The sequence below is a fragment of the Pleurodeles waltl genome, chromosome 5 (assembly GCF_031143425.1).
Source record: "Pleurodeles waltl isolate 20211129_DDA chromosome 5, aPleWal1.hap1.20221129, whole genome shotgun sequence".
In the NCBI taxonomy this organism is placed as follows: domain Eukaryota; kingdom Metazoa; phylum Chordata; class Amphibia; order Caudata; family Salamandridae; genus Pleurodeles; species Pleurodeles waltl.
In genome coordinates this window covers 1,325,904,510-1,325,921,950 of record NC_090444.1, presented here as the reverse complement: position 1 = coordinate 1,325,921,950, position 17,441 = coordinate 1,325,904,510, and the positions used below count along the sequence as shown (strand labels likewise).

The 17,441-nt window shown below is 41.3% G+C and overlaps 1 protein-coding gene across 2 annotated transcripts in view; it reads left to right on the top strand.

The window, feature by feature from the left end:
• NT5E (5'-nucleotidase ecto) overlaps positions 1–17,441 on the top strand; it is a 483,444-nt gene that overhangs the window by 198,433 nt on the left and 267,570 nt on the right. For both annotated transcript variants that reach the window (XM_069235588.1, XM_069235587.1), the window contains exon 4: positions 7,401–7,598. In XM_069235588.1, the coding sequence (XP_069091689.1) occupies positions 7,401–7,598 (198 nt within the window). The remainder of the gene's footprint in view (positions 1–7,400; positions 7,599–17,441) is intronic.

Sequence of the window (17,441 nt, the reverse complement as noted above, 5' to 3'; positions counted from 1 at the left end):
GATTAGATCAAGACTCAAATAATTTGGGGGAAAGCCATCAAGTACATGAACTGCTCTGGTGTTGAAAACAAAACAAGACCAAACCTAATGTTTTATTCATCTGGGAACATAATGATGTTCCATAACCTGTTTTGCTTTGTATAACAATAACAAAATCCATAAAAAAGAAAGACTGGGACGTTTTGAAAGCCAAGGCACACATCCGAGAGATATTAATGCTGGTTTGTTGAAGTGCCGCCACAATACAGTTTGTTATATATTTCTTGTGCAGAATTGTTCCATAATATTTCACAGTACCATGCATCTTTCCTCTCTTCAAAATGCTGTTTCTGGTGAGGAACGTTAATTCTGTTTTTATGATTACTGAATCCCATGACTAGTAGAGGATGATTGGTCACAGCAAATGTTTCGAGATAGATATGACCTCTTTGTGTGCAAAACGTAAAGAATTATCACATTGATCATTCACTGCACTGATAACCAGTGCAAACATTTCCTGGAAATATCCTGGAAAAATATGCAAAATGTTGATATATTTTTCACATTAACTTATATTTATTTATATTCTTAACTATTTTAAATAGTTTAATTTAACATTATTTCCTATTTCCTTTATTTTAAGTCTCTACCTCCATTATTTTCCATGGGAAAATATTGCAGTACCAGTGGTTGACCATATGTAGAACTGGACTTACTGCTGTTTTTTTATTGTAATGTATACTTGTAGTTTGTGAATACCGAAAAGTAGTAAAGTTACTCACGAATGTAAACATGCTCAAAAGTGTAAGTTACTTCCAGTAATCAGCCTCATAGAATCAAACAGTATGTCAAGCATAGTTTAAGCATCTGCCGTTTAAGCTGTTGAGCATTACCTATCTGTCCGACAATTTTTTTTTTAAATCCAGTCGCTGGGCATTCAAACATGGCTTTATATTAATTATTGCAGTAGATATATTCTATCAATAAATTAACATTTAGTGAATACCATCACAGACATTCGTCCTTAACCTTTACTAACATGGGATTTAGATATGCTCTGCATACCTGAACCCAGTGCTTAATTTGAGCCGACAGTTGAAGGTGGGTCACACCGGCACTCATTGTTGGGGACCATCACTTATTTTTCTTCATCAGACTTTAACCCAGACCTAGAGAAAGAAAAACATAAAAGGTGGAACAAAGGTGAAGAAAAACAGAAAAACTGACAGAAAGAAATCAAAGGTGAAAAAGTACAGAAGGAGTGAGATAAAGGACTAGACAGTGTCTGAGGGTGGATTGAAGAGGCACAAGGTGGATTCAGGACTATGGGAGTTAGATCTTAACGTTCTTACTGGTAATCAGTCGTGGCAGTGGACTCGAGAACACCATCAAGTAGACGGTGTTTTGCCCACCATATTTATATGTATTGCAACTGAGCTCCCGGCCTCCAGAACAGAGTGCTCTTCGTAGACAGCAGGTTCCAGCTGACCATATTTAGATGTTACAGTCCTACAGGCGGTGTGCTGCCGGCCAATTGCTAATGGAGGGAGGATGTCGCTGGACCCAATGGACATCAGACAATGGCAGTTGCCATGGAATAGAAGTAAGTCACACACACACACACACACTGTATCTCGGCCATATGTATCCCCCTGCACAACACACTACACAACACATCACATACACACTCGTATCCATTGCCATTCTACTACAACACCTAAACGTACATGCCGAAAACACACATTGATGTACATCCATGACACAACATACAGAGACTATAGACAATGCACCCACACATGACACAACCTACACAACTACACACTCATCTGCACAAACACACCCACACACAAGCACAACTACACACATTACAACAACCACCACACAACAACACTTTCCTGAATGTTGCATGCAGCAACACAACACAATATAAACAACAATATCAATGGAAGAGGCACACATACTGACACAACCACATCACCCACTCCATCTCCCTCCACCTCAGCCAGCCAATCACATCGCACATACACATACTGACTCACATACTCAACTGGAAGCACAACATGAGAGGTATAGGTTTACTTTCAATGTGCACACATGAACGTAGTTGACAAGTGTGGGGGGGAGTCTTGTTTTCTCCATGGTCCAGTGGCAGCAGTGACAGAAGGTGTTGTCCAGTCATGGCCAGTCCAAAAAGGAAGTGGAATTGGGGTAAAAGGTACGTTATTTCCCGATTAAACTCCTAATCCACCAAGTCAGATGTGGAGGTCGGACTGCCACAGTTGGCTTGGTGGTAAGGCACATCCAAATCTGCACGGCAGTAAAGGTGGCTGGAGTCTCGCCACCAGCCATTCTTCCCAATGGTACCGTTGACGTTGATGGTAATTTTTGGCGGAGTCGGCGGGACTCAGGTGGGTTATCGCCTATGGGACCACCAACATCTAAATCTGGCAGGCAGACCCCCAAGACGGCAGACGGGATTTCAGTCGGAAAACCGACGGTCGGGTGTTACCGCCAAGATCTAAATCAGGCCCTATGTGTCCTTGGTATTCACCATGCTGACTTTGAATAGTACTGCACACGGGATTCTGAGGAAAATTCTAGTCCCCAGCATTTATCATTTTACAAAATAAGCATGCCTGGCTCATTCTTAATCTCTCCTGTTGCAAGCTAATCGTCAGACAACAATTGCATAAGCCTTATGCAACAGTGTACTCTGAAACATCGACAGGAAGTAAAATACCGTTGCCCTTTTCCACATTCCTGTAAAGTGGCTGACTTTCCCGGACCAATAGGATTTTGGGTAATGATTTGGAAGTTTTGAACAGAGCTAGCACTGTATCTCTTAAAGTGAGCACATAAAGTAGGCACTTGAAACAATATTTTAAGATAGTATTCTGCACAAGTTTAGGCTAACTGGTGTCTTAAATAGTTTAAAAGCTGGAGTAGCGCTATTTTACCACCTTAAACAATGGTGCTTGTGATGACTGAAAGGCTCATTATGAGTGTGGTGGTCTGTCAATCTTGTGTTTTTCCCTCCCATGGAGCATTCTCTCTTTGCTTGGCTGGCATCGCAGATTCCACTGCTTGCTTTTCAAGCATTACTTTTTTTCTTTTGTGTGAAGCACTCCATTAGAGTGTGTGTGTTTTAGAGGTGTCTCCCACATGTACATCTCTCTCCGCATGCACTCCATGTTGCTTTCTGTTGCCAAACTGCTTTTCCCTTACCCACACCCTCCGTGTTGTTTTCCTGTGGCCCTGGTGTTTCTTTCGCTCCTGCCCTTCTTTGTTGCTTTCGCATTTCTTCCTGTGTTGCTATGGAGTTCCCCCTCCACCCTCCTCCATATCACTTCACCATTAGCCCCACAATCCCTTATAATCTTTCCTCTCTCCTCGCCCCGCCAGATCCAACTCAGACTGGTAATTAAAATGAAAAAAAAACACCTGCATCATTTTATAGGCGTACGCATGCGTGGCGCAAGCGCCTACAAAATGACGTGGACGGCCATGTCAAAGACTTTGGTTTATTTTTTAAAAATATAGCTACACTATACAGCATGCGGATGCTGTGCAACTGTCTAAAAGTGACTGACAAAGGAAATAGATCACAGAGCGGAGGCCTATTGGCTCTGCTAATGCTTGTTTCTTTGTGCTCTTTTCTTGGGTTGTTACTTTCTTCTAGTCATTTTTTAACAATAATTGCTTAATTTGGTTCTGTTTAATTGTTTAATAGTTATTGCACACTATGGTGATGTACATGCAATATATCAAGTACCCAAGTTCTTCCTTGGCAGAGAGAAGAGCACCTGAATCATTGTCGGTGATGCAGTGTCCTTTGTCTGTTTACATGTGTGCTGTCTTGCTGGGGCTGGCAGTGGAGCCTGTGCCTGCAGTATCACTTCCTTGCAATGGAGAGTGATTTAAATATTTTTCCTTATTGGTAGGCTGGGATCATCTGCATGGGCTGCTCAGTTATGTTCAGTGTGCACACCCTGGCAAAATCAATCAGAGAGTGTTGATTTGTATATTACTGCTCTCTGCTGTCTCATGTCTCAATGCCAGTTTGGTGAGTACAATGACCAACTGGTTAGAGATCAGTGTGCAAGCCATTATTTTGACAAAGGTATCCACCAAAATTTATTGAGCATAACAAAGCCCTGTCCACTGGAGAAAATTAGCAATATAAAAGTATTGAGATATCGAAAATCTGTAGTAAAGAGCTAGATGAAAGCCACACAGAACCAATAAACATCATGAACTTAGGTCTGAAACAATAGTGAAAGAGAATATGGATCCTAATGAGGAAATTGTTCTAAAATCCATCATAGTGCCATGGCTCCTTTCACTAAGTTGTTTTGCACGGATGTCCCTTTTGAGTGGGATCAGAAGTGTGAGGAAGCTTTTGTGTGAATGAGAAAAGATTTGCATGAGTTGTGTGCCAAAACCCACAAACCATATGATCCCTCTTTGCCTTGTTTGGTCACAGTTGATGCCAGCAACATTGATTTAGGAGCTGTGTTTTCTGAAAAGAATAGGGAAGAGGAATGTACTCTTTGGTGTGCTTCACTTAGACTTGGAAAACTTGAAAAACAACAAATCTAATTTACTGAAAAGGAACTGCTAGGGTGTGGAAATGTTTGGATCTTGTTTGTGAGGGAGAAGGTTCACCATAATGGCAGACATAAGCAGCTTGTGTTCATTCTTATTGGTGAAAACATAACAAAAATGTTAAGGCAGATTATTTATTAAGGTTTCCTATGTCAGATGCCATGAAAAGTGTTTCTTATTGTTGCTGTTGATGTTAAGGAATGGTGCAGTCTTTTTTTCCTGGCAGAATGTCCTTGGTTCCAGTAGAGTGATTTGGTTGGGTTTGGGATCCAGTACTTGTGTCCAAATGCTCCTTTGAAGTGGTGGAGACTTTAAAGAGGCCTTTGAAGAACACAAGATCCTTGCCCTTCCTTCCCTGGCCTAAGACACTCTACAGGGGGGTATGCAGCCCTTTGTGTGAGGAGGGGCACAGCCCTATTCAGGTGTAAGTGTTGGCTCCTCCCTCTCATCTAGCCCAGGAAGACCCATCAGACTGGTGAAGTGCCATCAGGGTGCAAACCGGTACGGGTGAGGAGGGGCACAGCCCTATTCAGGTGTAAGTGCCGGCTCCTCCCTCCCATCTATCCCAGGAAGGCCCATCAGCCTGTTGAAGTGCCATCAGGGTGCAAACGAGCTTCAAGAGTGGTTCTGACTTAGAGGACTGATTAACTTAGGTGATGATAATACTGCTAAAAATGTGACGACCAAGTGAAGTAATGCGATGTTTCCTCTTTGATGTATCGCTCATGGACTTGGCTCATTCAACAACCTGCTCCTGCCAATATATGCACCATACTCATGTTACAATACTTGACATTATGAGAGTAATCATGTCTCTGGCTGTTGATATTGTGTACCTCTGAGGAGAAAAGTGTGACACTGATAACCTGCACTGTATTTTTATCTTGTACGGTTTGACTAAAATCAATAAAATACAGTTTTTTTTTTTTAAATGTCCAGAAGTGAAATTTGTGTCTGATTCACACCCCAAAATTGTAACAGAGTTTTCAAAGAAATGTTTTCAAAATAAGATTTTCCTGAATCTTTGGTATCTTTGGTATCAAACAACAACGTTAAATTTGTAAGTGAGGAGATGGAAAAATTCTTAAAATATGCATGTGTGAAGCATTTAAAGAGTTCACTATTTCATCCCTCCACAAATAGGGTTTGAGGAAATGAACCATGTGGCAAGTAATGTTATAAATTGGGCTTGCATTAATAAGTGGAAGTTGGAGAGGGCCATCAGAAATTTGCTTTGGTTTGGTTTTTACAGAATACCACCATATTCCTGTATTGGTGTTTCACTGTTTCAGCTCTTGAGAGGGAGAAAACCTGTGTCCGAATTGTGTCCAGCGTGATGAAGCAGTTCTTAGGCAGTGGTGAGAAGAGTGCTGATGTGGATCATGCTGTGAGGTAGAGGATGCTCAAAACAAGCAAACGTGGGGACATGATGCAAAGAAATCTGTGAATGACGGGTTTTTTCAAGTTGGTGATGTGATGTTCATTAAGAAAACTGGACCTTCAGCCTCTTGTGGAATTTAAGAAGCAAGGATGAGGCCCTGATGTGTAGAGGGAGGCTGTTCCATGTTTTGGGTGAAATGTAGAAGGCTAGAACACCTGTTCTATTTTTGCAGATGGGAAGGACATGTTTTTTTCAAGTTGGTGATGTGATGCTCATTAATAAAATTGGACATGTTAAGAAAACGGTACCATTATATAGAGAGTCAGTTGTGATTGATAAAGTTTGTGCAAATGGCATTTGCGTCACTGGACATCAGTGGTGCAATGGTGAAAAACTAGTCAAGGCTGATAAAAGGAACGAGTGGGTCGACCGTAAATGAGTGTGATCGTTTGGTTGATCAGTGATGCTATTATGTTATTTAGAAGCACTCGTGTCCCTAGGGTTTCCATTCAAGCCTGTGATTGATGTACTTTGTTGCAAGTGTTTTTTTGTTTAATTTATAGAGTTACTGTTTTTTTGTAAAGTTATGCATATTTTTTAAGACTGTTGTGTTTGTTGACAGGATTCTTCAATAATCTTCATATGTTACCTACTAGTCCTATTTTGTTAACTAAATGTTTTTGTGCTTTTTAAAGAGGAAAAGCCATGTAGTATTCTGGTGTATAAGTGGTTGGGCTAGAAGGATCTGCACGGCTGCTCAGCAATGCTCAGCGTGAGGCTAGTTTTACAGAATGTTAGTGTTTGAAAATGCTGAGCTGTTGACTTGGATATGGCGACACTGGTGCTGCTCGCCTGTGTTACTTCGTGAAATAAAGCTTGCTTTACTTAACTTGAGGGATTGCTTTCAAACCCTTGCTGCTTGCACATCCTGATCGCTACAGAAAGTCAGGGATGCTTCATGCCCCAGGGCATTATTTTGATGCCAGCAAAGCTGCCTTTTAGTCTCTTTAGTGGTGCAGAGTTCTGCTTTAAAGTGAATGTGGAAATCTTTGCCTAGAAGTGCGAGAAGCAGACGGTTGCTCTTCCCTTGTTGTATACACCCAAAAGGCTAAACTTGTGGAAGAAAATAAATGCACAAAAGACTTAGCGGTAGAATTCCCTAACAAAAGTATATTTTTATTTTTTATTTTTTTATTTTTAATGCTTCTCTATAAGCTCGGATGGGTGAAAGCATCAGAGACGTATTGGCTGGATTGTGCTTGCTTGACGGTTCCCTAACATGTTCATCAAACATTTCAGACTGTATATCAGTAATGCCTGTCATTAAACTGAAACTTCCAGACAGTCATGATGTTTCCATGGTTTAGGAAGTACGTTGGAAGTTCTCTACTAGAAGTGGGATATTTGTCTTAAACTGTATTCATATGTTTTTTAGGCTCCCCACCTTCCAGTGAAATACCGGCGGGGCCCTATCCATTCATGGTAACCTCAGATGATGGTCGTGCTGTGCCTGTTGTGCAGGCTTACGCTTTTGGAAAGTACCTTGGATTTTTAAAAGTTGACTTTGACGATCAAGGAAATGTGGTGCAATCATCTGGCAATCCTATTCTACTGGACAGCAGTATTCATGAAGGTAAATGAAACAACCACTTGCCTCTGTTCGTCACTGCACTATGTTTTTACACCTTGTTGATCAGTCAAATGTATTCCAGTCCTAAAACTACATTGTCTCTTCTTCAGTTGATTCTAATAGAGCAATGCCTACTTTGATAGACAGGTGGATCCATCTTTTATGTTATGTTTCATGGATTTGTGGAATGCAACTTTTCACCCAAAGGCTCAAGCAGGTGTGTAGGTCATCTGTTGGGAGTTAGTTGAAGAGCCAGGTCTTCAGCCTCTTGAAGAATTCAAGAAGCAAGGATGAGACCCTGATGTGTAGAAGGAGGCTGGTCCATGTTTTGGGTGAAACTTAGGAGAAGGCTGGAAAACCTGCTTTACTTTTGCAGATGGGGAGGAAATTTGATGTAGAGTGAGGCAGAGCGTAGGTGTCTGGTGGGTTGGTGCAAGTCAAGGTGGCAATTAAGGTATGCTGGTCAGTGTTGTGTAGTGCCTTGTATGTGTGCCTGAGGAGGTTAAATTGGTAGCTTTTATGAATAGGTAACTAGTGGAGTTCTCCGAGGTGTGGAATGTCTATCGTGGGAGGTCCATGATGAGTCCAGCTGCTGTGTTTTGGATGGTCTGAAGTCAGTGGGGGAGGTGGTTGGAGATTCTGGCCTAGTGTGTGTTGTTGTAGGCTAGTGTGCTGGGGACTAAGGCTTGGTTAGAGGCTTGATTAGAGGAACCTGGTAATCTTAGGGAAACATTTGAGGATTTTTCTGAGGATGTGTAGTACATAGAAGCAGGAGGAGTTGACTGTATTCACCTGTGCTAGCGCATCGGTCCTTAATCAAGTAAATTTACAAAGGGGACGGGTATGGGTCGATGAACCTTTTGATTCGTATAGGGTGTTCTTACCTTAGTTTTAGCACAGAATCAATAATCAACACAAAATAATCAATAACCATTAGTCAAATCAACATTCAATGGAGTCAGTAATTTTCACACACCATGGCTCTTCAGCCATAAATAACCACACCTTTAGGTATAAGTTTATTTCCCTTCCATTAACAATACCAAGTCATGAATCTTAATCATCAACTCAAATCAAAACAATTTTAATAACACATGCTAATCAGCAAATTGCAAAAGACGTCATCTAATCAAAGCTTGAATCAAAAGACATTCTAAGGCATCAACACATAAAATTAGTAAAACCCAATTCAGCAAAGTTATGGCATCCATCAAGTTCAGCAAGATAGTCCTTCAACCATTGTCTCTGTAATTTGTCAGTCGTCACGAGAGTGACCTCAGCTAATACCAATTAGCATTAGCATGTGGGGCTTCATGCAAAACAATTAAGAACCCAAATTTGAAAAAAAAACACCTAACTAAAGGAAGTACTAAGTCAGCGCAGTTGGTACTGAGAAAGAAAAAGCATGAAAATGCATTTCAGTCATTGCTATATCTACCTATCCACGCAGCAGAATCAGTCTTGATCCTCAGGTCATCAGTCGATCGGCAAAACATCAGGCTCTCAGTCAATGACAGAACCCAATGACAGAATCTCAATCTCTTCTTTTCCAAATATCACATCTCACAACATGGGTAAGATCTGCTCTCTTTTCCCTCTGCCACGTCATTATATCAAAGTTTCCCAAACTATCCCCCAATTTCCGATTGGTCAGTTAATCATACGTTATTAGTCTACCCAATAATGTCCGTTAACCAAATCTATGAATTCTAATATTTCACAGTTCACATGTCATTGAATGGTCTGCTTTATGATGTTCACATCATCCGGCTCGTCAGGTATCAATTTTGTTACATCTTCGTCTCCAGTCAGTGTCTTCATTGTTCGCGTCCTGGGAAAGTGTATCTCATGCACATTACACACTATTAGATACATTGCTAGAGACATCATCTCCTGTCCATCAGTTCCCATAGAATGTTTCTGCTAAGCATTTTATTAAAACAATGAGCATTTCAAAGTTAGTTTATTCTGTCAGCCTTTTGTATTAAATGCTAAGAAATACAGCTTCTACATGAGGCCTGGCAAAATTAAGCCAAGACAATCGCTAAGTTAAGGTCCACTATTAATAAGCAGGGACATATTTATTTCATAACCCTTAATATAACATATTACTACATTATTCTTAATACATTTTCAATATTTTATATGGATAAATAATTATTTAGTACATTTCGTGAACACTGGTGGCCATTCTCCGAGGTCACAATTTCAAACATGCACATTATTTTCTGTGTTATTCATTCTTCTACATAAGTCATTATTCAAAATACGTAATCATTCATTAATAAATTCTAATCAAGACATCTGCTTCAGCACCTGTGAGGCCAAGTTGAGTTTGTCGTCTAAGATAGTTCCCAGGTTACTAGATGGTTGGCGGTGTCAGTGTTGGGCTGAGCTCTGACGACACCAAATGGAATCCATGGGGGAGTTCTTGTTCTCGAAAATCAACACTTCCGTCCCGTCCGAGTTGAGTTTCAGGCAGTTGGTTTTCATTGATTCCACTCGACTGAAAGAAATATGTCAACAAAATCAAATGTAGGTCTAATCATCTCATTGGAAAATTATTTTGACAAATTATTGTATGATGGTCTGCCAACATTTGACTTGCTCATCTAAAAACATTCTTATTAAAGCTGAATAGTCTGAGCTGCCAGCCATTAAGCTTGAGTCAGAAATAGAAATACCATTGTGTCTTCATTAACTATAGGTTAGAGATTTCCCTAAACTAATTTATGCTTGAGTATTCCCTTGCACAACAAAGCCTGATGAAGTTAGAAAATGTGTCCGGGTTCACAAAGTGCAAAGTTATCAACTTATGTGAGTGAGCTAAATGTCTCACTCGCTTTTGACCTTGCAAGATGCTTGATAGCTGCCTATCCAGGTTTGTGTATGTATCCTTCTTCTTTTCAGAAGACATTTAGCACATTTGCAAAATTGTGTTGCTCTCTGGGTCCCAAGCTGTCACAGATGGGAGAGACGCAGCAAAGTTCACTCTCCTCTGTTGTTTGGACACAACCGACTCACTGGGAAGAGCTGTTCATCAACGGTGACACTTAGACGCCACATCTGGCTGAGAACTTCTAGCTTTTCAGGGGATATTTTGGCTTCCATCATGGACATGCCCTTTGATAGTAACCATCTCTTCGGAGACAAGGCAGACTCAGCGTTGGAGCACTTTAAGGACTTGTGGGCTACAGCTAAGCCCTTGGGCCTCTCAGCTGCCCTGCATCCCCAGTCTGCCTTTGGCTCCTTTTGTGGCTACGGAAGGGGCATTCAACCGCATCAACCCTAAACCAGCCACCTTCCTGTGCAGCCTTCCCTGCCTCAGCGAGGGTGCCGTTCCTACCTGGTGGCTAGCTGCTCTAAGCAGCGTCAGGATTGCACAGGGAAGGCGGGGAGCCTGTGCTTACAGAGGCAGAGGAGTGTTGAGGGACAGAGGTGCGGCGGAGGAAGTAAGTGTTTTCCTTTTTAAATTAAATTAAATGTTTATTCCCTCTCGCCTCCCCCGCTGCTACTGTCTAAACCCTCCTAATCTCGCCATTTTAGATTCTGAGGGTCCAGTTAGTGCCACAATCCACCATCATCCCCACCACTGGCAGTCCATAACGTCGGACAGGTGGGCTCTTCAGATCATTTGGCGGGGCTATGCTCTCCCCTTTGAATCCTCACGTCCCTCAATGCCTCCAACTTATGACCGGCTGGCAGAGGATCATTTGTCCTTGCTCCGCGAGGAAGTCTTGGCTCTCTTGCCCAAGGGAGCCATAGAGAGTGTTCCAGCGTCAGAAGTGGGCTGCAGTTGACATTCCCGCTACCATCGGCGTTACATGCAGTTTACGGTAGACCATGAGCATTTTCAAGTCACCTTGCTCCCCTTTGGCCTTACAAGCACCCTTTGGGTGTTAACCAAGGTGATGGCGGTGGTTGCAGCACATCTGCGGAGATCCGGGGTGCCAGTCTTCCCCTATCTTGATGATTGGCTGTTGAAGCCTGGCTCGCCCCAAGCTGTCGTCTCCCACCTCCATACTATGATGAGCCTCTCTGTCAGATGCTCCCTTTCATCAGAGCTGTTCTGGACACTGTGCAGTTTTGGGCTTATCTTCCTGAGTAGTGAGTCCACGGTATCCAGGCTATGATACTGATGTTTCAGCCTCTATCCTAGATTTTGGTAAGAATGATTCTGAGACTGCTGAGCCTCATAGCCTCCTGCATCCTGCTGGAAACACATGCCAAATGGCATATGTGGGCTCTGCAATTGGACCTGAAGTTCCACTGGCGCCGCTTCGGGGGAATCTCTCTGACATGGTCCAGATCTTGAAGGGTACTGCAAAAGACCTGAAGTGGTGGCTAACAAACTGCAATTGGGTCAGAGGCAGACCTCCCTCCTTTCCCCAACCAGATCTCCCAGCAGTGGCAGATGCATCACTCCTTGGATGGGACAGCAGTTTCCTCTGGTCTCCAATGGAATCCAGACATCACATAAACATGCTGGAGCTCCGTGTGATCAGAATGGCATTGAAATCTTTCTACTCTCCATCAAGTGAAGGCTGGTGCAGGTGTTAACAGACAACACCACTGCCATGCGGTCAACAAACAGGGTGGGGTGGGGCTGTTGACCATTTGTCAAGAAGCTCAGCAACTCTAGACATGGTTAGAACAGCAGGACATATCCCAGGTGGTTGAGCAACACCAGAGTGGATGAACTCAGCCTAGCGGATCACAAGTGCCATCTCCATCCAGAGGTGGCACTAAGTCCCTTTCAGCAGTGGGGAGAGCCTGGGTTAGATCTGTTCGCCTCTGACTAGGATGGGCAACGTCAGCAGTTTTACATGCTGGTGTTTTCAATTCAGCTCTTGCTTTTGTTTCGAGTGGAGCTCAGGCCTCCTGTATGCCTTTCCACCAATATCACTCCTGCCAGGAGTTCTCAAGAAGATCAGGAATGACCATGCACAAATAATCCTTGTGGCTTCGGACTGAGCATGGAGAGTTTGGTATTATGAGCTACTGAATATGTGTGTCGAACCTCAAATCAGGAACCTCAAATCAGGATCTTCTGCCACAGCAGCAGGGGAGGATCATCCACCCGAACCTGTCAACTACCAGCCTTCTTGCATGGAGAGTGAGCGGTGACAGTTGACAGCTTTCGACCTCCCGAAGTCTGCAATGTTATTTTGGCAGCCTGACGTCCCTCTATCAAGATGATATATGCCAGCGGGCGGAAGAAATTTATATTATATTGTACAAAAAAGTCCATTGATCTGCTTTCTGCCTCCGTTTCTGATGCTCTTCTTTTTATTCTTACACTTGCACAGCAGGGCTCTGCTTTGGGCACTCTGAAGGGATACCTTTCTGCTCTGTCTGGCTTCTTGCAGCTGCCTGAACAACTCTCTTTAAGTCCCCTATTGTAAATAGCTTTTTAAAGGGTCTTGTACATATGTTTCCCCCTTTTCCTTTTATTATGTCTCAGTGGGACCTTAATTTCATCCTGACATTCTCGATGTGTGCTCCTTTCAAGCCTCCTCATAAGTGCCCCCTCAAATGAGGGGTGGCCCTATAGTACATAAAAAGAGAGGCATCGGATACAGTGTTATTTCAAGAGACTCACCTTAAGGAAGGGCAACCACTATAAAGCCTTAGACAGATACAGCTACATTATGCGGGCGCTTGCAGGATATACATCAGACTCGCAAGTCGTAGGCATCTTTACCCATCCATAAGTCAACACACCATGTCCCCAGCAAAAGCTTTTCAGACCCTCTGGGACGATATTTTGCCCAAATAGGGTGATGGGATGGTCTAAAATGTAACCTTTGCTTGGTCCACATTCCTCCTAGACTACAGCAAGTCACACACCCAAGATAGCCATGCTTCTGATGCAGGTTCCAGAAGAAAATCTGAAATGGGGAGGCGACATCAATGATGAGGCCGCAGAAGAGAAAGATAGAAACCCTTTAGGGAAGGGGAAAAATGGAAAAATCACAACTATCCAGTTTCTTGAACCCCCTGGGTCCAACAGATATCTGGAGTTTGCATAACCCCGGGGTACAACAATACACATATTCTGGAGTCGTAGGACAGCCTCTCCCAGCTGGACAATCTCCTGACACAGCATGCATCTCTTTTTAATTTTTCAGGGGCCAAGTATCTCAGAAAAGGCATTTCAGACCCGCACCGACCTGGGTTACGCTACAGGGTAAGCAAGGCAACAAACACAGACAATTGGAACAAAACCCCTGATACCTCAAAAGTGACAAAATTGTAAAGGGACTCCATCTAGGGACGTATAAAATCTTCACTGAAAATTAGGGAACAGTAGTCTCCCAAACTACATTTTTTGAGGCATACAAAGCAGTGAAAAGGGGACATGCTCTGTCTCTGATATGGGATGGGGGCGCAAAAAACAGAAGAAGAGGTGCTTGGATGAGCTAGGAAAAGAAATAAAGGAATTAGAAAAGCACACTACCTCCCACACAGATTCGCACCTTTCCCATAGAAAAGCACCAAAGGAATTCCAGGAGTACTCCTTGAAAATATTATTGAATTTCATTTTCACATGAGCACAAATATGTATGTATATTCGAAAATATGCAGAACAAGTCCATATTCAATTCTTAAAATATTTTTATATCTCCACAGAAGGAAATGTCTTTTGGTACGCCCCCATCTTGTTTTTTAAAGAAAGGGGTTACTTCCCAATATAGAAATAAAATGATCCCTGCCCTTGTTAGATGGGAATAGTGTTGCAAAGGAGTCTGTAAATACCTCTAAATATGTGCGTTGTGGCTGTGCAGAAACTCACAAGCATTCCAGCCCTGGAAAGACTCATTTCCATCTACATGTTAACAGTAAATGATTTTTCAAGTGCAAAACCAACTTTTGTGTAAATAGGTTTAATATTCAAGATGATAGTATTTTGGTCAAGACCTTACAAGTTGTAAAGTGTAATTGCCCGTCATGTATTTTTCACTAAGAATATGCTCACAAAGGAACTGAGTCACAGTGAAATAACGTGATCTGCTCAGGAATTACATTATGTGGTGTGTTGCTGAAGATCAGCCCAATAGTCGGTCTCCTTGGTCCTGAGTTGGTATCTTAAGCAATTGACTTCCAAATCAATGTTAGTTTTTTTACAGTAACATTTTGTAATGTGACATGTATGCTTTTAAATTAAAAATGCTTGAACAAGTCTCAAAAAAATCTCCAGAACGTAAAGAGAGCAGCCAAACAATTAAAACAGTGATGCAGTTATAACTATGCTATGATCAGAGCTCAAGTATAATGAAAGCACCGGCACATTCAATGGCATCCCAATATCAGCAAGTTGGCCTTCACAGAGACCATTCAAAAGGTGAGCATCTGCATGCACAGACTCTGTGAAGTGTCAAGGATTTGACATAAATAGAGCTTTGGCGAATTCAGAGTCTGGTAAAACCAGAAAGGTAACATAATTAGAGCTATACTAGAACCCAAATCTTAATACAAACGGCCTAACATAATCAGAGAGGAGGTTATCAAAACCCTGTTATATTGAGAACACTCCCATATGTTGTCATCTCCCTCCATAGCACCAAACGGGATGGGTGCTTTTTTACAGGACAAGTAGATTTCTAACACATCTTATAAATTGGACAAATAGACATTTTATTATATTTTATCCCCCTGACTCTGATCTGCCTAAATAAACACCATGAAAACACGTGCAAAGATCTATGAAGAAAGAGGAATAAGCAGGAAGAGTCTGGGTTCAGGCAAGATAATTGGTGATACTGGCAGCTCTGTAGGCTTTTTAAAATCTTCTCCTTATCCTGTTCCTTTATTGCTTTTCATAGTGATGGGTCTTTCATCATATATTGCTTTAACCCACCTAGGTTTAAGTGAGCTATTGCTCCTTTACACCAGTCACGTTTGTGAGCATGTCTGGCCTTACTTGGCCTTCTATTTTTTATTTATAAGGGGACGCGTTAGAGGTTCGATGGACCTTTTGACTGTGCTTAGAGTGATTCCACCATGTAAACAATCTTTACTCATAATCTGACCAACAACAACATAACATGATCATTAAATCAATTATCAAATCTTTGAGTCAATAATCTTTATGCACCATGTGCCCATGTGGCCATGAATAATCACGCCTTTTAGTAAAATGAGCAAGTTTATTTCCCTACGTTAACAATGTGAATATTACATAAAATAGTCTCAATACTAAATTATATGCATAGACAAACAACACAGGCTGACCAAAGCATCAAAAGCATCTCAATTTAACTGATACATTTATAATGAAATATTCAAGAGTTACAGTGCAAATTAGTAGAACTAATAATTGAACCACAGAGATAGCATACATCTAGATTCAACAGATGAACAAAATCAACTCTTAGTTAATAACATTTCCAACACATTGGGCATACTAACTAACCCTCCAATTAGAATAGCATGTGTGGGCTTCATGCAAAACAATTTTAGTCGAAAGTGAATTTGGAAAACATCTAACTAGGGCTCTATCAAAATAGCGGTTGGTACCTAAAGAAAGAACAAAACATACAACAGAAACAATAGCATTTTGTTATACCTCTCTTTAATGGATCAGCAAGCTGTGATTTCTCTTTGTCAGTTGGACATCCGTCTGGTCAGCGTCAGCAATGGGATAGTAGAAAGGATTAGCTCAGCCACGGTGGGACCCTAAGTCAACTGAACCACTTAGAAAACATTAAGATAAATAAATCAGCATCACCGCAATTCCTCAATGTGTCTAAAACTATAAGGAAAACATCTGGGACTGTGATGCTCCACTAATAGGATTATTAAGGGGTAGAGAATGGGATAGAACTACCAAACTATTAGACAAGGGACAGGGAATAGGTTCTAACGGGACTAGAATGGACCAGCATCTGCACCTGCTACACTAAAGGACTGGAAAAAAAGGACTGAACTGCAAAGTGTAGTCTGGATATATCAAAATTCATAAAGCATTTTCACTCGCTGTCATTGGTCAGAAAGTTGCACATTTACAGTAGGACCAATAGTCTCTGAATTCTAAATCTGAAATATAACTAGACAGTCTTTCACACATCAATGATTGGCTCCTCTTCTCCAGTTCCCATTGTCAGTTTTGTCAGGTAACTTTTTAGTTGCAATCCTAGCTGTAGTTAGTGCATCCATTGTTAGCTGCTGGGAACATCATCTTCTCACACGACAAATTTACAAAGTAACAACTTCTAGTACAGAACATCTCCACCAGCAGTTCTCATGAGAAAGTTTAAGACATTTACAAGTCACTTGGTCAGAGCATTGTGAACAATGATTAATATTAATTATCTGCTTTCACAAGACATTTACGAACATTTATTAGTCCATGGAACTTAACATGAGGCTTTATCGACTAGGCCCAAATCATGTAATTAATCAAAAGCTCAACATTTATTTGAGCAAATACATAATATTAAAATATTAGTATAACCCATTAATACATTTTATTCTACATGTGCACATATTCTAACTATAAATGTGAATTCTTTATTCATTTTCATATGCATGATGGTGGCCACTCAAGTAGGTACGTTTTCCAAGGTACATGTTATTTTCTATGTTAGCCTAATTCATGTAAACTCCTAACCCATGAATCAATACAAATGTATTATTAATTAATTCAGCTTTCACAATCCCTCTTCTGATGACTAAATGTGTCATCACACCTTACATCACTCTGACACACATTTTTGTTGTCCTAAAAGTTTGTCTCATCATAGCTCTTTACATCTCTTTTTTTCTCAAATTTTCTCTAAAGTATTTTTCCAATTTAATTTCTTCCCTACTCTTATCATTTTCCAATTTCTTCATTTTAATCAC